General features: G+C 37.0%; 1 protein-coding gene across 2 annotated transcripts; it reads left to right on the top strand.

Annotated features, from left to right (window-relative positions):
* Positions 1 to 48: 48 nt before the first annotated feature.
* nktr (natural killer cell triggering receptor) lies at positions 49 to 22,455 on the top strand. Of its 2 annotated transcripts, XM_049486004.1 has the most exons (17): positions 49 to 135; positions 5,154 to 5,240; positions 7,656 to 7,730; positions 9,251 to 9,358; positions 9,505 to 9,549; positions 11,309 to 11,396; positions 12,798 to 12,827; positions 13,038 to 13,183; positions 13,642 to 13,849; positions 13,956 to 14,114; positions 14,278 to 14,365; positions 14,770 to 14,915; positions 15,452 to 18,274; positions 18,825 to 18,899; positions 20,257 to 20,313; positions 20,405 to 20,488; positions 20,623 to 22,455. In XM_049486004.1, the coding sequence occupies exons 2-17, from the start codon at positions 5,183 to 5,185 to the stop codon at positions 20,684 to 20,686; spliced, it is 4,254 nt and encodes a 1,417-aa protein (XP_049341961.1). In that variant the 5' UTR covers positions 49 to 135; positions 5,154 to 5,182; the 3' UTR covers positions 20,687 to 22,455. The 2 variants fall into 2 exon arrangements, with proteins under 2 accessions (XP_049341961.1, XP_049341962.1); XM_049486005.1 differs by lacking the exons at positions 49 to 135; positions 5,154 to 5,240; positions 7,656 to 7,730 and adding an exon at positions 9,871 to 9,898.

Raw genomic sequence — 22,455 nt, 5'->3', positions numbered from 1 at the left:
GGACTCACTCGGGAGCGCCTCTAGTGGTGTAATATATCTGGAAGCGATTGTAAAGTGGGTGTTGTCTTCTCTACAGCGTCTTTGGTTTAGAGCAACAGCGAAGTCTTGCTGGTGGGACCGCGGTCAGCTAGCCAGGTAATAAACCGCTGTTATATCATTAGATAAATGCTGATATAAATATTATACGTGGTTGGCTGGCTGTGGTATAGCTGTGATCAGTCAAACAGTGGGAGCTTTGTTGTAGACAAAGTGCCTTTAGGTAAGAAACGCGTAGCTAGATTAGCTAGCTAACCTGGCTAGTTTATCACACTGGTTGCTGTGGCTAACTAGCTAGTTAACATAGCTACGCTGGTTTCCTGGTGTAAGATACCTTTAGCTAAATCTGCGTGTCCTGGAGGACTTTAATCGATGATGCGATTAGATAGCTAGTTAACTAATTACATAAGCTACACGCAGAGTCAGGATGTTTATTAGATGATCAGCTAGCGTTATCTAGCTGAATATCTAGTTTATATTAGCTAGACTGATAAACCTCTAACACTAACTTAGCTTACGCTAGCTGGCTACTGACATGATGCAGAGCACAGCTAGTCCTGGACTCTGTAACATTTATTATCATAATATTTTTTCTGTGTTTATTACATTATTATTACATTTTTTAAAATAGTATTTTATTTTAATTCTATTCTAATTTCTAATTTTAATTCTAATTTCATCTACTTTAGTCTCACATCGTGTGAATGGAGTCGCAATTATTGGGGCATTGGTCACTAAATGATTGGCTAAAATACTGTTCACTGAGGTATATATGAACAAACACAAATAAATACACAACAGCAAAATGATATCATGATTATCAAATGTTATTGAGGGCATGTCTGTTTATTGTACGATAATGTAATTATCATGAATGGCCTATATTAGGGTAATTCTTAAATTCTTATATTCTTAAAATATTATTCTTGTATGGAAATATGCTGGTCACTTTTTCTAGAGTATATATTTAGTATCAGAGGCTCCTTTATTTTTAAATCACTTGCTGCAATACGTTACATTTCAGGACCTTCAAATTGTAAAGTTTTTGTAATTATATGGAAAATGGTAAAAACAAATGTGTAGTATACAGTTGGTTTTATGCGTCACGAGTAGGGCTGGGCGATATGGGGGGGGGGGGGGATCTTATGTACGATATAGTTTTCCATATCAGATAATATCAATATGTATAACGATGTGTTTCTTTTTACTCACAAGTGAAAGAATAAGGGAGTTATCAAAAAAATTAGTTAAAATTTTGTTTAGTCAGAACTTGACAAATGAACATTAGAGCGTTTAGATAACTGTATAAACAAACAAATAAATGAAAATATAACACTCAAATGCTTTTATTCAAAGATCAAATGTTACAGAATAACAAAGTAAACAGAGAACTAAATTCTTTGGTCAGTTCCAAATCAACAGTGGGCGTCAACCTAACCTGACATAACTCTATAATTATTGTTATCGTTTTAGCGCACAGCACTAATCACAAGTTTCTGCCAGACACATACAGTACTACCAGTCAAAAGTTTAGGCACACCTTCTCTTTCAAAGTTGATTTGGGGTACAGTGCGAAGGAAAAGCCGCAACTGTTGTTCAGCACCTCCAGGAACTCCTTCAAGATGCTGAGTAAACTATTTCAGGTGAATGTACAGATCTGTCCTCAGATTTATTTAAAAAGTAAGAAAACATGCTAAATGAGAAGAGATGTGTCCAAACTTTTGACTGGTAATTTACATTGCTACATCATTTTACATTAATGTCTGCTTAGTATCTGGACAGCACCAGAATACACTTTGCATGGATTCTGTTTTAATTTTTTAATTAAATGTGTCTTCAATGTGAGCAGATGAGATTTGGTTTTACTTTCTGTTTTACTTTTTGTAAGTGACTCTGTAAAGAGCACATTTTCTCCCTGCCACTACTGCAGTACTACATTCTGTCAAACCTACAAAAAAAACAAACAGCAAATAATCTGTGTCAGCTGAGGAGAAGGCTTTGTATTTCAGTGATCAGTGCAACTACTGTTCAGAGGACATTCCTCCAAAACAGAGAAGTCGAGACTGGTGGGAAAGAGTTGTTTTGGTTCACAGAAACAGAATATCAGTCATTCCCGCTCATACAACACATCAGACATTCAGCTGAGGGCACTCAGTTGCCAACATTCTACCCTGCCAAAAGGCCAGTGGCTTGTGAGATCGTAAAGGGTTTCGAGGAACGGGATGGGTTTCCTCAATTTGCTGAAACAGTACACGGTAATTATTTTCTTGTAATGGCTTCATCAGCAACTGCAAGGGAACACACGCTAAAACTTTCATCCAGTAAATAAACACATTCACACACTAATATCCAGATAATAAATACTGTTATTACTGTATATGCACTTCTGTTTACCCAACTGCTTATCTGGACGTAAAAGCACATTCCAGTTGCACTTTTGTAAAAAGTAGTTGATCATAGGAACCATGTAGATGCAGCAAGGTGTGAACAGCCATAAGACTAATTTATACTCAGTGTTATAGATACGGATCGAGCCTTCTGTTTGTACTCCTTTAGAGCTTTTATTTAGTCTATATCTGTAAACAAAAGCTTTGAAAAAGATTGTGGATATGGCCAGCATAGTGGAGCACCACAGGAAACTGTGGTGGCAGTATAGCTAGGAGTTCAGTCGAAAACTAAGCACAAGAAGGAATTGTAGCAGAAAAGCAATTTATGGCGGAACATTTTCATAACCGCTATTAAAACAACAGTCTTTGTCATGTTTTAGTATAAAGTACATTATTAGGAGCTTTGCTATGTATATTTTCATACGCTTAAAGGGAGCATAAATTACTTAATACTTCATGATTAATCATTACACTGCTTTTTCAAACATTATTATGTATTGCGTTTTAGAGTTGCATTTTGAGTTTTGGAGTCACATGCGTTTGTTGTATTTAACTGTGTGAACCTGTTCTAAGGCAAATATGTCCTTCATTTGGATCACACTTACCTGAGTCTTGAGTAACGCAAGCTGTTTAGCCTAAAAAAAAAAAAGTCTTAGCAGAGACACTGCTCTCAACACAAGAGCTTAGGACAGGTTGTTTAAGGCAATTGTAGTTGCTTAATTTAGATCTAAAGTATAAATTTAAAGGTAGGAAGGTAAGATTGTGTCTTTAATTTTTTGTGTATAGCACATCAAGCAGCATGAGCATTCCTGTCACGAAAGTGTAGAAACAAGCCTGGTCTCTTACATCCTCTTTTTCCATGACACTTCCTCCTGACATTTGGCATTTGCTCAGACGGACCGCCTGTCCTGTTCTCACTCGCTGAACCAGCTGGCGTGCATACCTCTCCAAGCAAATCCAGCAGGGTCCTGAAAGCCAGTGTGAAAATCAGATGCAATAACATCAGCGAAGCACCTGTCATATTATCTTTAATGGCAACTTTAGACTGTACTATGCCCTGCGATGTGGATTGCTTGCACAGTTGATCTCTTACTCACACTTACCTCACTGCTCACTGCTGCTAATAATGCTGCTAATAATTGCCGAGTAACTGCTGCTGCTGACACTTTAAGAAATGAAACTGAAAAAAGAGATATTTGCATAGTTTCATTTTGTTGTGAATGCAGTTGACAAGACAATACATGTTTGGTGTGTGAAGTTTGTTTCTTTAGCAGTGTTTTTGCTTGTTTTCCTTTACTTTTTGAGATTCATCACAATGTGATTTAAAATGCAGTTTACGTACATTAGATAATCACAGGCACACAGTCTGATTGTGTGTGTGGGTGTGTGGGTGTGTTTGCGAGTGCGCAAAAAATAAAAGAAAGTGGTAAATGCATGTTGTTTATAGTTATTTAAAAAACGGTGCTGCTGTTATACATTGTGAGGGCAATACATTTGTTATTAATTAGCTACATAGCTAATTTTGGTATTTTGTGCATGTTTAAAATTTTAGCTTATAGTTTTATATATTTTTTTAAAATGGAACCTTTGCTAGATTCTCATATCCTCTCATATCCTGATTTTCAGTGACGGTAGAAAATTAAGCAAACATTTATGTACACAACAGTCCTTGGTATAAGTTGCTAAGTAAACATAGCTATAAAGCATTGTTAGCTGATTTGGCCAATGTAAGGTTACACTTTAGTATAGAATTTAATCCAAAATGTTGGTTATATCATTAGTTATCGAATCATTTATTTGGAAATTAAATGAGCAGTTAACATTTTTGTGTTGTGACAGGCCTACACACAGTGCTAAATGTTTTGGTATAAGCACCAGTATTCATTAGCTGCACTAGCTTCATTAGCTTCATTTGCTACATTATCACCAGTGCAAAAAAAACGTATGTAGGTTTACATTTTAGTTCAGAATTTAATCCAAAATGGTGGTTATATTATTAGTTAGCAAATTATTTATGTGGAAATTAAATGAGCAGCTAAAATGTGAGGTTTGTGACAGGTCAATACACAGTGCTAAATGTTGTGGTATTAGCACCAGTATTCATTAGCTGCACTAGCTTCATTAGCTTTATTTGCTGCATTATCACCAGTGCAAGAAAATATGTAAATATAGAAATACAGAAATAAAGAACATACAGATTTGAAATTAAAATGGATATGTTCAATGCCCTTGTCTGTTTTCTTCCCCCCTTTTGGGAGCCTCTGTGTTTAGTCTGTTGCTGCTCTGTGTTTGCAGGTCCACATGTGAGAGCAGTCTTCTCTGTATGTAAACATGGTGCTTTTTTATTTGCAGATGGCCTTTAGAGACGCCACACAGGGCTTTTATAGAGTGTTTTAAAACTGAGTTTCCAGTTTAACAGCACAGAAACGTGTATCTGCTCACTCTGTACCTCAGCTCATCATAAGAGGCAGCAGGGGGCTGTCTGAGAGAGCGACATTTAGCCGAGGGGGTGGGTGCCATGTTCACAGTGCTGTGCATGTGGATTTGCATTTCATTGGTGGACGGAGAGACACTTCCCCGATCTCAATCTGCTCCCTTTGCATCACTACAGCCACTCCCTCAGGCACGCTCCTGATCTGAAGGCACACTGTTTTTACTGGAAGACCAGAAGCTTCAAACTCCTGTTGGGAGAAACATTTTTAACACTTATTTTTCTCTTCTGTTTGACAGTAGCCTGTAGGCAGCCCACACCGCTCAGAATGGGGGTGAAAGATCGGCCTCAGTGCTACTTTGATGTGGAGATCAACAGAGAGCCAGGTAAGCAGTTATTACACTCCGGATTGTTGTTGATGTTTATACATATAGACTAAAGAACAAGACAAAATATCTCGTAATATGATCATAAATCTAGTCAGTTATAACATTATATCAATATTGTAAAGATATTTTAAGACTATTTTTGTTAGTTCTTGATTTTTCTTTAAGGATGCAAAATTATCTGCAAACAGAATAAAAATGTTTTCTTATGTACAGAGTACTTTAGTCTGTTTTAGTGTGTCAACAAGCTAGGTGTATTTTTTCATAATTACTGTTGCACCAATATGGGAATTCTGGGGAAAACAAATTTTTTTTGCAATGCAAGTAGGTATTTAGAGTCTATATAGAATAATGTAAATTATAGTTACATACTTTTTAAAACATACTGACTGCAAGCAATAATTTGTGAGCCAGATGTACTTCATGTCCATTAATATTAATATTAATAATACACGTCATGAATTATATTAGCTGCAGTGACTTGATTTAAAATAATTTCAATAGCCAAAAATATTGTCACAGAAATTATGTTCACTTTTAGAAAGAAAAAAAAAGAAAAAAAGAAAAAAAAAATCAGTTCTTCATATTCTGTCAATGTCATGATTGATGGACCCATAAAAATGCATGTGACCTACTTACTTCTTTTGTTGACATTTTGAAGATTTGTTATATATTAGTTTAAAATACACTTTAATACTTTAAAATGTGTTATTCAAAGGGCTTATTTAATCAGATTTGCTTTTGTGTAAGTACAGGTAACTTCACCTGTAAACTCTGTAGTGTTATATATGTATATGCAAGTGCAATTTATGTATATTGCATGTGCAATTTCCTGCGCTTAATGTTATTTTTGTAATTCGTTACTGGGTACCCTTTTTTTAGTCCAGTGAGAGATGGTACTTTTTAATTTTTAAAGCCAACATGATAACGTTTCTATATATAAGAAAAAAAAAACTTTTCACCAAAAGTACACTGTTTAGCTCAGGGCAGTTGTATGCTCGGCCAAATGCTGCAGGGATTTGGTGATACACTTACCTAAAATGCCACACGCTGAGGCCTGACTGTTTGTCCAAAGCTTTTTCTGACCAGTTCATACCTGACTGCACTGATGTACTCAAGCAACAAACAGAGGCTGTTGCATGAGCATCACAGTAAAGTCTGAAGCCACAGCGTGTGCTTAATACTGTTTTAACCACAGAGGTGCTGAATTAACGTCTAGGCTTTTCCACAGAGAGCTGCTAATTATGTACATTATTTTCTGCTCGGTTCTTTTGAAGTCTAGACAACATCCTATTGTTCTCATGTACAAAGTGCTTTACTCTCAAAAGTTGTGGACATTTTGGGTCAATGCCTATAGCCATTATTTTTCATGTACTTCTCCTCTGTTCAATTATTCATGTTAATAAAAAGGTTTAGTGTATTTTGCAGTAACTATTTATTCAATATAGACTTCTGTCAAGTTATCAATACATTGTGATTATTATCTTTATTTTAACCATCAACAAAGTTATCTACAGAACTTTCAGGACATATCTATCTTTTCTAAATTCGACTTAATTGCCTTACGAGTGTATTTTTTAAAGCTTTTAACTAATTTATTTTTACATCAAAAATGCTACTATACAAACTTTTTATAATATAAATGATGCAGGTGCAATTTCCTTCGCTTAATGTTAACAGTATAATTTGTTATTGGACATCCCTTTATTGACAGTGAGCATTGGTTCTTTTTAACATATAACCTTACCATGCTCCCATGTCACTATGTTAACCTGCTTGCAAATTCTTATTTGTAAGTCTTTTTAATAAGTGTATGATAAATTGTGTAGTCCTAAATCATTTCAGTTTTTTTTGTGTGTAGAAATGTATTTTTATGTCAAGTCACACAGGGTTCTATATAATAGAGGAATAATTGCCATTGTGGTTTTAGCAACCGAATTACTTTGGTTTGGATTTGGACCATGTCAGTCATGCTGCTGGTAAAATTCATCATTGTGATTCATTAATCTATTAAAACACAAAAACAATGTTTTTAAATGAGTGTAAACAAAAAACATGTTAAAATCTCACTTTTTCTTTTTAACCACTAAGCAAATGGCACTTTTAACATATCCAATCATGTCATGGCCTGAAGGCCTCTGATGGGTGGTGTTGAGCCTCTGTGATTTAACATGGAATGACCTTTGTAATTCGAATACCCACCTTCCGAAGTGGCAATAGTGGGTGTTGCCCGTGTCGCCACACTGAAACACACTTAACAGCTGTAACCTGAAATGACATATGACGCCAGTCACCGTAGTAAAGGCTTATTTTAATCAGTGCTATCATTTAACACGTGTAGTCTATGAAAAGAAATGCACACGGCCTGTTAAAAAAAGTATCTAAACCTTTTTGTTTTTATTTCTTTTGTTCTAGTTGGACGCATTGTCTTTCAGCTGTTCTCAGACGTTTGTCCAAAGACCAGCAAAAATTTCCTCTGCTTATGTACTGGTAAGTATCAGTATACTGTTCAAATGCAAGTCAATCAAATGCATTCTTCATTTGTCTTCAAATACATGTGCATGGATGACTACGCTTTTATGTGATAATTGCCTTTGTAAAAATCTTATTATTGTGTTATTAATTAACGCAACCTCAGTGTAGCCTGAATATTTACATTTTCTCAATCCAGACCTCTGTTTGAATAAGGCTTATGACCACAAGTGCAGCTAATCAGCACAGACATTATTTACATATACGTTTTAAAGACACTGTAACTATAAAATCCTGTGATTTTAAAAGATGTGGAGATTGGAACAAGTTTACATAAAAGTTATTTATCATTGTTTTTGAAAAAGAAAAACACGCTTAATCCAAAAAATGGACATAAGTAGAGGAACAACAATAAAATACAGAAAAAATGAAGGATACAAGATCTTTAAAAAATGAGAATAGACAGGCTGGGAAACATGTAAAGCTTCTAGCTTTAAATTTATAATGAAGTCATTATAATAGTCCTCCCCTCACTGTAGAATGCATTCCCATGAAACATAATATCTAGATGAGCACAGGCAGATTGCTGATTGAGACCTGCACAGCAGTATGGACTGCAGAAATGTTCACACTAAAAACCTCCTGCTGAGCAAAGTAACACAATATGTGTTGCATCTTGAGCAGTTGTGAGTGGTATGAAGACAGCTCAGAGAGAGAAGCTGGAGTTATGATATCTGTCTTGTTCTTTATCCTGGATGTTTTAATTGAAATGGAATAAAAATCAGTACATTTTCTAGCTAATTGCCTGTCTAACTAATATAAAAATACTTTGACTGGTTTTTAAAGACTAGAAATACATTTGTGTGATTTGATAGTTTATTACCGGTATATATTTATGATTTAAGGTATATATTTCCATATTATTTATGTATAGTTTTAATTAAACTGCTGGGCAGATAATTGTCACTTTTTTATTTTTTTTCTATGCACAATACATAAAGACAGAGTAAATACAAAAAGTAATAATAAAAGTGCAGGGAAAGTACAATAAAGCCAGAAGGGCTTGTAAAGAATCACTTAAATTATCGTCTTTAATAATATTCTTAATTAATTCACTTCTGGTGGTGAAGCTACCTACAATTTTGTGGCTCATGTTTTTCTTATGTTACTGATTCCTTTTTCATTTATATATATATATAGTTTTATAACTTTCAATTTTATAAGCCAATATTCATGAACTTTAAGTTGCCAATATTTCAAATTGCCCCGCTGCTCTTTCCAACAGTAGAAGACTGACCTCAACTTACATTTATATGCATTTTCTTCTTTTTTTTTTCAAAAATATTTTGAAATACTTTTTCAGTCCAAGTAAGTAAGTAAAAAATGTATTGTAAGATATATGATTGTAGTAATGTGTGTTTTTACATTGACATTTTATGAAACAGAACCTCTAATTTTGGAAGTTTGTTATCCTAATAGAATAGAAATTTCTGAATAATGATTGCTATAATTATTGTAATTATTTAACTTGTTTGCAGGTGAAAAAGGCACTGGAAAAAGTACAGGAAAAAAACTGTGCTTCAAAGGCTCTACATTCCATCGGGTAGTTAAGAACTTCATGATCCAAGGGGGAGATTTCACTGAAGGTAAATTTAATCATTTAAACATTAGCAGTCTATTTTAAATTGTTGCTTTATTAATTAGATAAAACTGTTTTACCTCCAGATAGAGACTCAGAACTGAATCCAAATGTCACAAATATTTATGTTGTTGGTTGTTTTGGTTTCCTCAGGCAATGGAAGAGGAGGAGAGTCCATATTCGGTGGCTACTTTGAAGGTAAACAGCTTCAACACCCTATAAATCCCCACCTTATAACTTAAAAAAAAGAAGTGTTTTTTTTTTTATTTTTTTTATCTACTGCATGACCGAGAGGTTGCATGAGCAGGTTAAGTTTACGCATGTATATTTTTATACATTAGTTCTATTTCTGTAGATTTTGTTTTTTTTTTTGTTTGTTTTTTTTTTTACTGACTTTCTGTTTCTGAAATTATTACAATGGGTTTCTCTCTGACTCAGCATGGAGGTTAGGAATATTTCTTTATTGAAAAATTCAGACTCTTCCTGCCTAAATTTTTCAACATATTTTTTTATTTATAGAGAGTGTGGTCTTTTGCAAAATGGAAAGGTAAGAGATGTGCACAGTGCAGTAACACAATCTAAACACTGTCTCCCCTCCCTCCCTCCGTAATTTGACCAAGGGTTTAAGTGTCCACAGTGCACTCACGAGTCTCCTGCTCTTCAGTTTGATTTGACATTTTTGGTTAGACTAGTTTTTAGATTAGTTCTTTGTACACTGTTCTTGCATAAATCAATGGTTAAGTCTTTAATTTTAGATTTTATTTTTTACCATGGCATGTAAAGGAATACTCCAGCAGTTTTTGATGAAATCCTTCTGCTGCATTTGTATGTAATTGCCCAGTAAATATATATATATATGTTGAAGGGTAAGGACTAGAATTTAAACATATTTGAAGTCTGACCAGGATGTTTATGGTAAACATTTTTGTAGATGAAGAGTTCTATGATAGAACTGCAATTCTGAATACTTTTCTGCCGTACTTTAGTATCAGTGTAGTTAGTTTTCGCAGGCTCTGACTGTTTGTTTGTGGTTAGCAAACCATAACCATAACAAACCAAGCTTTTTTCTTGAAATCGCCACAAGATACATTAAACCGCTGTTTTAAGTTTCTCATTTATGTACTAATACTAGACATGTAAATTTGGTTGGGGTAAGCCAGTCGGTTTTATAGCCCTGTTATTTTTATGCAAATGGTGAGCTGATAAATTTCTACACTGCCTAGCATAGCACTGTAACATTGGATATAGAAAGTTATAAAATATATACAAATGTATAAGAAATATATACAGTTATACCAGATAGAGTTCCTGTTCTCTCAGTAAGGTTAGCTTGCTTTTAGCCTAGCAACTAGCACTTGCGGGCACCGTTTTCTGCAGTGTTTCACAGTGTTCTCTCAGTGTAATTAGCTAGCATTTAGCACACATTTCCATGGCATGTGGCAGTTCTCTAAATATGGAGGTTAGAGTTTTAAATTCTTGATATATGGCTAAACTGTATTTCAGCCAGTATGTCCTGTGGCTTGTTATAATGTGTTTTTAAGTGTTTTCTGGTCATTTTAAAGCAATGTATTGGAAATGTGTTGAAAAAATGATAGACATCAGTATTTAACAGTATGATGCACATGCAGCAGTTACAGACCATATTTAAAAAATGCTGGAATATTTCTTTAAAGTATGCCTTATTTTTTACATGTAGTGTTTGACAGCACTTCAGGATGCAAAATGATCTGTTACTACAGAGCCTCATTCTGAACTACACAGTTTTTTTTTTTCTGTAGCACTCTAGCTCACCCTTTCTATAAAATACCTAAGCCAGATTTCGTCATGGAGACTGCAGTAAAACTGATGTCAGAGGGAAGACTGCTCTTTGTTTAAATCCCTTTCCACAGAACACTGGGTTATAAAACAGTTGGCCAGCACTCAGTGTCTTCTCTCTGTCCGTATCTCTCTCCAACAGACGAGAACTTTATTCTCAAACATGACAGAGCCTTCCTCTTGTCCATGGCCAACCGCGGCAAAGACACCAACGGTTCTCAGTTTTTCATGTGAGTATGACTTACGTCTAGTAGGGGGTGAGAGAGAGAAAGTGAGAGAGAAAATGTGAGGCTGAAACATCGTTCATGTGAATGTTCATCACCAGACTGTCTGCCTATCATTTAATTTGACTTACTGGTCAGCATTAAATGGCAGATTATTTTTTCCACACTGATATTATGCCCGCTATGAAAAATTCCACTTTCACTCATAGAAATTAGCTCTTTAGTGCAGTATTGGTAGTAGAAGTAGAAGTAGTTGTGTGTATGTGTGTGTACACATTAGCTCTTATTATGTTATATCACACACAGAGCAATTAAAAAAAACTGGGCTCCTGAAACTGGGGTCAAGTTTTTTTTTGTCCTATTTTCCTTTAGTCAGCATTACCCAATGGCCTTGAGAGTCTGTTCAGAGATTACGGTAACTGGATTAGTTACTCGATCTTTCATCTCATTATAAAAGCATCATTGTAATTTTTCTCACTCTGTGCCATTTCCCAAATACCCTATCCCTCTGTCTTTTTGTTTTTTTCGACCCTCATTTATTTTGGAGACACTGCATACGATATTAATGTGTGATGCAGGTGCCCTCAACATGCTCATCTCCTATTTCCCTTCTCAGTGTATTTAGAAATTGATTGCAAAACAAACTACTTGGTCTCCTTTTTATACCTACAAATGTGTTACAATTTTTCTCTTGCCGTTTTTGTGTAAAATTTGCAGAAACTCTAGCATCCTGCTCTACCAAGGTAAAGTGTCTCTCCAAGGCTGTGCTTCTCTCTCTCCTGATTGTTTTTCTGATTGTTTTAGCTAGTGTTTGCCACGTGTTACTCTTACCTTTTTGTACTGATTTATATATATATATATATATATATTAAAGTTAGTGCGAGACTAGGCCTCCTAATTGGTGAAGTAGTTCAGTTCCTAAGACTCCTCCAGTAGCAGTGATTATTTATGATCACTGCCGGCCTGTTAGCTTTATAACCTTTGCTTTTAAGTGGCATTGGATTTAAAAATTGATAAAAAATTGAAATGTCATAGAATAAAGTTTCCACTACCCTCTAGTGTCTGCAAGGAGGTTTGGATATGATTTTTTTGCATAATGATTAAAATATGCCTCTGTACATTCCAGTCTAGCTACACCGCATATCATTAGCTATGAGTAATTTTTAAGCTTAAATACTTTCATGCTGTGTAACCTGTGCTGATTGTGAATGTTTGGCTTTCTGAATAAAGATGTTATTATACCTGTTGTGTGTGGAGCCAATTTTCCACTTATTGATTTACTGCACGTGAATCACAAGACTTTTGTGTTTTTCACAAGTTTTAAATGTTCTCCTCTTTCTCTCTCTTTTTTACATGTGTGTCGGCTGTTCTGATGTGGCTTTCTTAACGGCATTGCCCCAAATTCAGAACTACTAAGACAGCACCGCATCTTGATGGGTAAGCTTGTCAGAAAACACGTGAGCTCTGCTAACAAATACCCATATATCAGACATGTCCCTGTTTTGCGTTTATAATTGTCAATTATGTGATTTATTGTTTGTCAAGATTTTTTTGTTTGTTTGTTTTGTTTTGTTTTTTTTGTTTTTTTACATGGATTTGAATGCCGTGACCTGTGAAATAATCCTTGTTTCATATGTTTAAATGCAGAGTCCATGTGGTCTTCGGGCTGGTCATCTCTGGTTTTGAAGTGATAAAAAGAATCGAGAGCCTGAAGACTGACTCAGCCAGCAGACCCTACGCTGATGTCAGAGTGATAGACTGTGGACAGCTAATAACAAAATCTGCTAATGATGGTAATTTTGTCCGTCAGATGTTCTTCAGACAGATTAGGAGGGTTGTGCAAAAACAATGTAGTGAGAAGCCTCTGATGAGTCTAGAGCGTTTTGGTTTTTTACTTTAAAAATGTATTACATTTTAATTAATTTTATGTCTGTAAAGTTATGAGTTATTACAAATTTTCAGTGTTTAATAATTAATTATTTTACCTTTTACTGTTTAATTATATTTTTTCATGGTTAATTGAGTACATTAGTTGAATAATGACATTCAATGCTTTTTTTTATTGTGAAATTATGATATTGTGAATAAAATAGATTTCTCTTGCTAAAAGGCTTTTTCATTTATTTTTACTAGAAGGTGAAAGGTGGTGGTGGGGAGGGGGTATTTATGTAAATGCTGTCTGTATTTGAAACATACTAGAATTATTGTTGAGTGTTTGTGATAACCCTGGTCCTGTCTTTATGTTCTAAAGTGCTTGAAGGCAAGAAGAGGAAGGCCTTCTATTCTGAAGATGATTCTGCAAGCTCTTCAGACTCACAGACCTCATTCGAGTCTGGAGAGGAATCTAACAGAAACTTTACTCCCCGAAAGAAGAGGAACGCTTCCAAACACCCAAAGAGGCGAAGGAGAGAAGGTGGGAGGAAAGAGAAGCGGTGTGAAAAAACGACAAATAAAGGAAGGTTTGTGTTTTTTTTGTTTGCTTGTTTTTTTTTTTGTCAATGGTCAGTGATGGAGCTAATTTAATGCATCACAGAGAATTCACGTGTTATTTTGGCCCTTTCACAGCCCTGCTGAGCAGGACATGGCAGAGGAAGAGGATGGAGGGAAGGAGCAGAATGTAAAGAGAGAGAAACCTGTGGTTCGACCAGAGGAGATCCCGCCTGTGCCAGAGAACCGCTTCCTGCTCCGTCGTGACATGCCAACCCAGGAAGGAATAGCTGATGGGTGAGTCTTGGTCTCAGTTTGGCTAGAATATGAAACCCTCAGCAGGGTCACAGTAGAGCCATAATTAAAATCGAAAAGTCTTGCTAAAACTGTGAAATCTCTCTTGCACTCTCTGGGGCTCTCTCACTCTTGTCTTCTCTTGTTTTATCTTTCTTTATTTTAGGACTGAGCAAGAGACAGCTACAGCCCCCGGTGACCCTAAGCCAGCTGTCACAAAATCTGGGAGGAAGCTCAAAGGCAGGGGAACCATGGTATGACCTTTCACAAAAAAGCAATGAGAGAACCAGAAAAAGAATGAAAGCTGTTGTTGTGTTATTGAATTTCATCCAATTTGCAGTCTAAACGGATTGTAAAATCTATTATGTTCTCTCTCTCTCTCTCACTCTTACCATGCACTTCTCTGTGTCTGTTTTTCTGGGTTTCTATATTTGCCTTTTATTTCCTATTTGTATATTTTTACCTCTGTCTGGTTTTGAACTATTAGGATAATTTTCTATTTCCACAATGCAAACCTATGATGTTGACTCCCTGGAACCAAGGTAATCAGAGCCTTTGTGAGAGCTATGTGGAGACATGTGTAAGTGTAAGAAAATAAAGAGAGTCACAATCTGTACAGCTGGTACTAATTCAGTCACTGTCTGATTCTTTATTTCAGAGATACCATACCCCTCCTCTGGAAAAGTCTCGGTCCGAATCTGAGGAAGAGAGGGGGAGCAGCGAGACTCCTCCACACTGGAAAGAGGAGATGCAGAGAACCAAGAATTACCAGCCCCCGAGTGTAGAGAAATGGAGCAAAGAAGAGTAAGTTGTTTGTTTAAAGATCAAACTCGCTATAAAGGTGTCTGTCCACTGGCACTTTTCTTCAACACATGTCGCTATGCAGGATGTCTGTGCGCATGTGGGCGTGGACGTTTATTTTTTATTCAAATAAAGCAACAGATGTAGTCAATCATAAATTTAGTATTTTACATATATACATATTTTACAATCTATAATTCTAAAAATCCATATTCTGCCAATTTCCAGCTTCTCTTCTATGGTTAAAAGGCACCTGCTCTCTGTGTGTGAGAGGCTCGTTTGTATGTAAAGTCGTAGCCTGCTGTTCCCTGATTGGCTGGACGCAGTGCGGCCGCCGGTTTAATTTGAATAAGGTTGAGCTCTGCTGAACTTTTTTGCTGGAGGGCGGGACTGCGTTCAACGCAATGCAACCCAGCATGAATTAATTATTTCCATTGAAATTAATAGAATGCGTCCCTTAGATACGTAAAAGATGTTTTCAAAGCACTTTTATTTCTTGCATTAAATAAATGTCACTGCTGATGAAAATTGTTTAACAGATGGAATGACAGAAGTGACACCCCATGGTCACGGTCCAGGTCGCGGTCCAGGTTGCGGACCAGGTCGCGGTCCCGAGAACATTCTTCAGATCAGACCTCGGACCACTCCATCAAGCGTCACCGACACAGAAAAGAAAAGAAAAAGGCCAAACGAAAGAAGAAGGCCAAGAAACGGAAACATTCAAAGAAACATAAAAAGAACAAATTAAAAGATGCCTCCCCTTCAGAGGATGAGAAATCAGTGTCCTCTAGTAAAAGGTCAAGACCGTCTAGCTATCCTGGTAGGAGGTCACATTCCCGCTCTCGCTCTTTTTCCACTTCACATCACTCACATAGAACTAATGAATCAGGCTCAAACCGGAGACGCTCCTCATCACATTCATCAAGAGATTCACGGTCCTATTCCAGATCAAGGGGCAGATCCTATTCCAGAAGTCGCTCAAGATCGGATAGTAAGTTTAGGTCCACCTCAAGGTCTAGGTCACGAAGTCGATCTGGACGCTCCATTACTACATCACGGTCCCGATCTCGCTCTAGCTCCAGTTTTAGGACAAAGTCCAGGAGTAGATCTAGGTCCAGGTACAGGTCACAATCACCACGTTACAGAAAAAGGTCAAGATCTCCTAAAAGAACAAAGCTGAATGAGGGCAGCATGAAGAAAGTTAGCAATCCCATACCCAACACTACTCAAGGCAAAACACCCCCGACCTCATCTGAGGGGGTCTCTGTGCTGCCTTTGAGTGACAGCCCACCACCTTCTAGATGGAAACCTGGCCAGAAACCTTGGAAGCCTTCTTACGTCCGTGTCGAAGAAACCAAGACCAAGACAGGCTTACCTTCCCGTGATCTAGTCGGCCGAACTCCAGGCACAAATCTAGAGAGGGAAGCACAGCCTGTGTTTCACAGTAAGTTGGAGAAACCTACAAGTCAAAGGGACCCTAATAGTTCTAGGCTGTATAGTGCTAACAGCAAAAAAACGGATAGCCTGCTGCGAAGAGGATCATCCAGGAGTCAATCGTCTAGCCGGTCAAGAAGCAGGAACCGCTCAAGATCCCGGTCAGTGTCTCCTGGCTTGAACAACAGATCTTCCTATTCTTCCTCCTCTTCTACAAGGTCAGACTCTTATGATTCATATAGAAAATTTACTTCAGATATGAGGGGGAAACAGCATCATGGTCATTATCAAAAGAAGCAAAAAAGGACCAAGAATGCCATACAAATCCATCCCAAACAAGATGCATCTCCTTTTCATTCAATTGATGGAACTGAAAGTAGCATAAACCATCCCAGACCCAGACACAACAGTTCAGAAGTGCAGGAAAAGAAACCTGAACATTTGTCAGAGAGAGCAAAGAATTTTAGTCAAAACAAAACATTGCTTGTAGGTGTCGTGAACAGTAAACCAGGATCTGGATGGGAAAGTGACAGTGATAATTTGAGCAAACAGGCCTCTGGCGGGAAGCCTAGTACTATTCAGATTCCTCTCAATCACCAAGGAGAACTTTCTGAAAACCAAAAGAAGGAGATTTTGGCTCGTTGTTGGGAATCAGAAAGTGAAACTGAAATGCCAGAATCAAGTACTGCAATTGGTGAAACTAAATGTTTGTCAGACAAGGAGGAGGGGGAAGCCAGTTCCGAATCTGAAAGCGATGATGCTGCCATTATGTTCCACAAACTGAGGCAAGTCTCTAGGGTACCAGGTGATTTAAAAAGTAGTGAGGAACATCGTAATGAAAATACAAAGCATGAAAAGCACAAGAGCAAGAAGACCAAGCGGAAGCACAAGCACAGGAGGAGAAACTCTGATAGGTCTGGCTCTAATCGATCAAAGGCCAAAACGAAAAAGTCCAAGAAGAAGCACCAGAAGCCAAAAGAAACGTTCCACTGGCAGCCACCCCTAGAGTTTGGTGAAGAAGGGGAGGATGATGATTCGCTCGCTCAGTTAAAGAATGTGGACATGGCACAGAAAAGTGCTGTCAAGGACGAGCCACCAAAATCAGATAAAGTCACGCAGCTGAACTGTGTGTCTGAGAGGAGTTCTGAGAAGGCAGGTCACGACTCATCTACAGGTGATCATTATTCTAGGAATATGATGAAAAGCCAGCAAACTAAACTGAATACTCGAGTGGAAAAAAGCCAGGCACAAAACGACCATCCACACATCAGTTTGAAACAGTCAAATGCGAATGCTGCATCTTGTTCCCAAGAACGACTAACAGACCAAGATGATATGGAGATATGTACGCCAGAACACATGCCAGAGACCAACACAGAACCATCAGGACCTTCTGTGGTTGAATTATCATCATTAACGAAAACTGCGAGTAATGGCAATTTACTTCTGCCTCAAAGAGATCAAAAAGCCTCAGTTAATGTTTCATCTATATTAACTCATTCCAACCAACCAGGAGAAGCACCGTCTGAAAACGCTGGTCTAGCAGGTGATACCAAATGGAAACCTTTAAAGGGTGCAACTGTAGTACAGGCGTTTAATGCAGTTCCTCTGGTTATGAAGATAAACAAGCCACAGCTATCAACTGAGGGTAAAACTCAGGGTCTCAAGATTGAAATCAAGAGCAAAAGCAAAGTCCGTCCAGGCTCACTTTTCGACGAGGTGCGGAAGACGGCTCGGTTAAACCAGCGGCCCAGAAATCAGGACAGTTCCAGCGATGAGGATTCTCCTTCTGCAGCAGAAGAGCAAGCTGCATCTCAGAGACTCTCTCGGAGTAAATCCCGTTCTACAACCAGTCCAAGGTCCCGACATAGAGGCAGGTCCCATTCATACAGCAGGAGCAGGTCCAGGAGCTTCAGCTATTCTTCCAGGTATTTTTATATCTATATAACTTATTTTTTATTTTGTTTTGTTTCACTTACAATGCAAATAATACAATAACAAAATTCATGGAATAGCTGTTTGTTTGGGGATGGCTTGGAAACGCTTATACCTGATATTTATTTTTGAATGAGTTTGAGAGAGGCTGGATTGTGAGTGCCAGATGGATTAAACATTCAGTTTCAAGTTGTTGGCATTTAACAGTCCTTGATCCACAGTGTCACGTGTGTGCCAGGAATGTCACATATGTCACAGAAGGCCTTACCACCCAGAGTGGACAGCGCAGTGCATGGGATTGATTGTGACGGGCGGCATCTAGCTAGAATTGTCAGTGCGAATATACAAATGATCACATCCACATTCATTGCAGGATGCCCCTCAGGCATTTTATTATTCTTTTTTTAAAGTTTCCATGGGACAAATCATGGTGTATATGGTGCTTAGTTCTTAGTTCATGCAGGATATTTTATCTTCTGAGAATGTGTTCTTGGCATTTATGCTGAACTGTTTTTAAGATTGTTCACATCTCTGTGCACACAGAAGCTACAGTAGAAGTAGAAGCAGAAGGAAGCACAGTAGAGACCGTTTTCGTTCTCGAAGTAGTAGCTATCGTAGGTAAGTGTGAGCAGTGTTATTAAATAATGTAGTATGATGTTATGTGTCACACCCTTGCCCTATTCCCTGTCGTCTCCCTTCTGTGCTCGTGTTTCTGTGTTCGTTTATCTTTTCCCTCCGTGCAGTGTTCCTTCACATGCCTGTCTGTGTTCGTTTGAAGCTCCACCCCTGTCCCGTGTTCTTCACCATGCTCCCGTCTGTGTAGTTACCTGTTTATTTGTAGCTCCGCCTGCTCATTACCAGTCCCCAGGTGTTACCGGTTTCCTTTCCTGTCTTGTGTGTGTATTTAAGCCCCTGTGACTTCAGTGTTAGTTTGACAGTTCTTGTACATTGTTTACGTCTGTTTCAGCTGCCTTTATGTTTCTGTTTGTACGATTGATCCTGTTTTTGGTTTATTGCTTGTTTGTTTTCTGTTTTACATAAATATTACTTGCATCTGCGTCCGCTCTTCGCGTCCTTCCTTGCAGCAGCCGTGACATTATGCTCCTTCTCTACTTTCTTAGAAAGTTAAACCACATGATTACACTTGTGGGCATTGTGGCTTGTGGGTGAACTGCTCAAATAGAATCATTTTAAATGTGGGCAAAATGAAACATAGAAATTCCATACAAACTTCTATAACAATTATAAATATTATAATTGTGTGTGTATATATATATATATATATATATATACACAGAATTATAATATGTATATATATATATATATATATATATATATATATATATATATATATATATATATATATACACACACAGAATTATAATATATATATATATATATATATATATATAATACTGTTATATAATTAAACACAACTATATATTTTACAATTATTTTTAACAAATTTGTTAAGTCATATTTGAAGTATATTTATAGTATATACTTATAGTATATTATAAGTAAAAAATGCACAAAGTGTATAATAGCACTCCACTCCAGATGGTGGCAGCAATACCACCAAATGTCACTTAGGAAACAGGCTGGCATGTTGGCAGTGGGTCAAAGCAGCTGGCCAAAATTAAGCTCTCAGGCTGCAGCTGCATGTGTACTGACTTCATAACAGAAGTGAATGATACACATCTTAAGCATGAATTGCATGTTTCATAGCTTTCACTAAAGCATTACTTTTTAAACAACAATATATTTGATTTTACTTAATTATATGAGTACAACTTAAATGACAACCCTTTTCTACACTGTTAAGCTTGTAGATTGTGAAAATTGTATATCTTCACTTATATTATAGTGCAAACACGAGTAGTACCGTTTGTAGGAACGGATGTTTGAGAGGGAGAAATGAGTCATAAATGTACTCTTAGTTGTCAACATCTGTCTTTTTTTTTTTTTTCTTCAGCCACACCTACAGTAGAAGTCGTTCCAGAAGTTGGTCCAGGGGTCGCCGGAAGTCAAGGTAAGTAAAGCAATGCATTCTCCTGCTTGCAGTCTAAAGAAAACAGTGTGTATTTATGCTAATTTGTGTCATATGTTTTGTGGGAATTTAGATCGTACACTTATGACAGCTACTCCAGTCGCAGCCGCAGTGGGAGCAGAAGGCGGCACCATAGACGAAGTAAAAGCAGATCCAGGTGAGTTAGACCTGATCAATGCACTATTTTACTAGAAGTTTCTTCTTTTTATATATATATATATATATATATATATATAAAAATTCTATACATATATAAATATATATAAACATGTCTGTGCATTTATCATACAGATCGTACCGCTCCTACAGTCGCAGTTCATCAAGGCACGGGAGTCGAAGCAGTCGATACAGCTGAGAAGAGTTTTGATAGAATGTCTACTGTAAATCTTGCCTCTTCCTTTTTTTTTTTTTTTTTTTTAAAGATTTCTTCAGAAATTAAGATTGTTTTCTCAGGTGTAGGCAGAAGTGTACATACTTTACTTATAGACATCAGTGTGATGGCAATAATGGGCGTTTGGTGATTTCTTACAACTGTTCTTTTTCTAGTGCAGAATAAGCAAATGTGCGAAATAATACATCCAAGGTTATGAATATGCTTTCATCACTCCTAATATTTGCGTATTATAAATGTCCCTACGGCAAAAGAGATTTTAACATGAGTTTAACATGTTGGTAGTAGCATCATTCACTGGGCTGTTTTGCTGCCAGACACTAGTATCTTACTCAACGTGGGTAAATTAATAAAAGAGAGCTACCTCAAAGTTTTAGCACAAATCCAAATTTTTTGTGAAATCTTGGACATGGTTAGGTCAACCCCATTGAAAATATGAGGGCTTTACATGTATGTTGGATCTGTGCCAGAAAATCAACAAATTGCAATTGAACACTGCCAATTCTGCCAATTTCTTTTTTTATAATTTAATTTCAATTTACACGGCCAATGATGTCCCAAAACCAGGAGGGTGAAGACTAGCATGTGTCTCCTTTGATACATGTGAAATCAGCCACTGACACTTTTCTAACTGCTGTTGATGCAGTATTGCTGAGTAGCATCACGGCGCACGGCGGAAAATGCAGCGACTCAGTTCGGATACATCAGCTCACAGATGCCTCAGGCTGAGCCACATCACCCTTTGGAGTGATGCGGAAAGAGAGTGCTATCTACCCACCCAGAGAGAGAGCAAGAGCTAGAGCTCTCTCAGGGCTCAGCTTGCTGATGTCAAGCTACATGAACAGGATTCGAACCAGCAATCTTCTGATCATAGTGGCAGCACTTAGCTCGCTGGATCACTCAGAGCGCAACAGAGTGACCGAATTTTGTGTGCTGTGTGTATATTTTTTACCCTGTGTTGATGATGCTTCATCCAGTACTTTTGGAATCCACTGCAGAGTTGGGGATAAGGTGGGGTGGTGTCATCCAATTTTCTGTGTCAAGAAAAGAACAATTAAAACAATTATAATAATTGAAAGCCCAGTTTGCCATTATATCAGGTTCTGTAATGAGTGTATGTAACTATTTGAACTATAATATGATTCATTTTGACCTGTAAATACTTGGCAATAAGAATATACCATTATATACTGTTATGTTTTTACCAGAATTATTTTATTTTTTAAAAAAACATATGACATAAATGTATAAAAATATTTTATGCAACCTTACTGTTTTGATTTCTCACAGTTGTATTGTACTGTATACTGAATGCCCAATCTAATTGTTATACTAAAACATTCTATAAGCAGGAAACCACTGAACTGGTACACATAAAAGGGAGTTTTATTTTACAGAAGTTGACTCTTTTGGCCATTTTCTGTTTAAATTTTTCATGTCTCCATCTTTTCTATGGTAGAACAGGGGAGCTTCTGTCAATAAGCAAAAGTCATCACTGTTACTTTATGAAAGTGTAAATAAAATTTTACATTGACTTTCAAACTTTAGTGAGTTATGTAAATTCACATCTCTTATCAAGATATTCCTAAAACTTTTTTTGTTTATTAATATACTGACTTTTGGCATGACAAAAAACTAAAGTTACAACTCATCCTGCTCTCCCTGATATGAATGTTTTTTGTACTTCATATTGATCAACATGATATGGCTAAAATAAATCAAATCTAAAATCA

The sequence above is a fragment of the Astyanax mexicanus genome, chromosome 1 (genome assembly GCF_023375975.1).
Source record: "Astyanax mexicanus isolate ESR-SI-001 chromosome 1, AstMex3_surface, whole genome shotgun sequence".
Classification (NCBI taxonomy): Eukaryota; Metazoa; Chordata; class Actinopteri; order Characiformes; family Acestrorhamphidae; genus Astyanax; species Astyanax mexicanus.
This window is presented reverse-complemented; position numbering and strand designations above follow the sequence as displayed.

Coding starts and splice junctions, on each gene's coding strand:
- nktr (XM_049486004.1), top strand. CDS start 5,183: ATGGGGGTGAAAGATCGGCCTCAGTGCTACTTTGATGTGGAGATCAAC. Junction 11,397..12,797: donor AACGGTTCTCAGTTTTTCAT/GTGAGTATGACT, acceptor CCCCAAATTCAG/AACTACTAAGACAGCACCGC. Junction 18,900..20,256: donor CGAAGTAGTAGCTATCGTAG/GTAAGTGTGAGC, acceptor TTTTTTCTTCAG/CCACACCTACAGTAGAAGTC.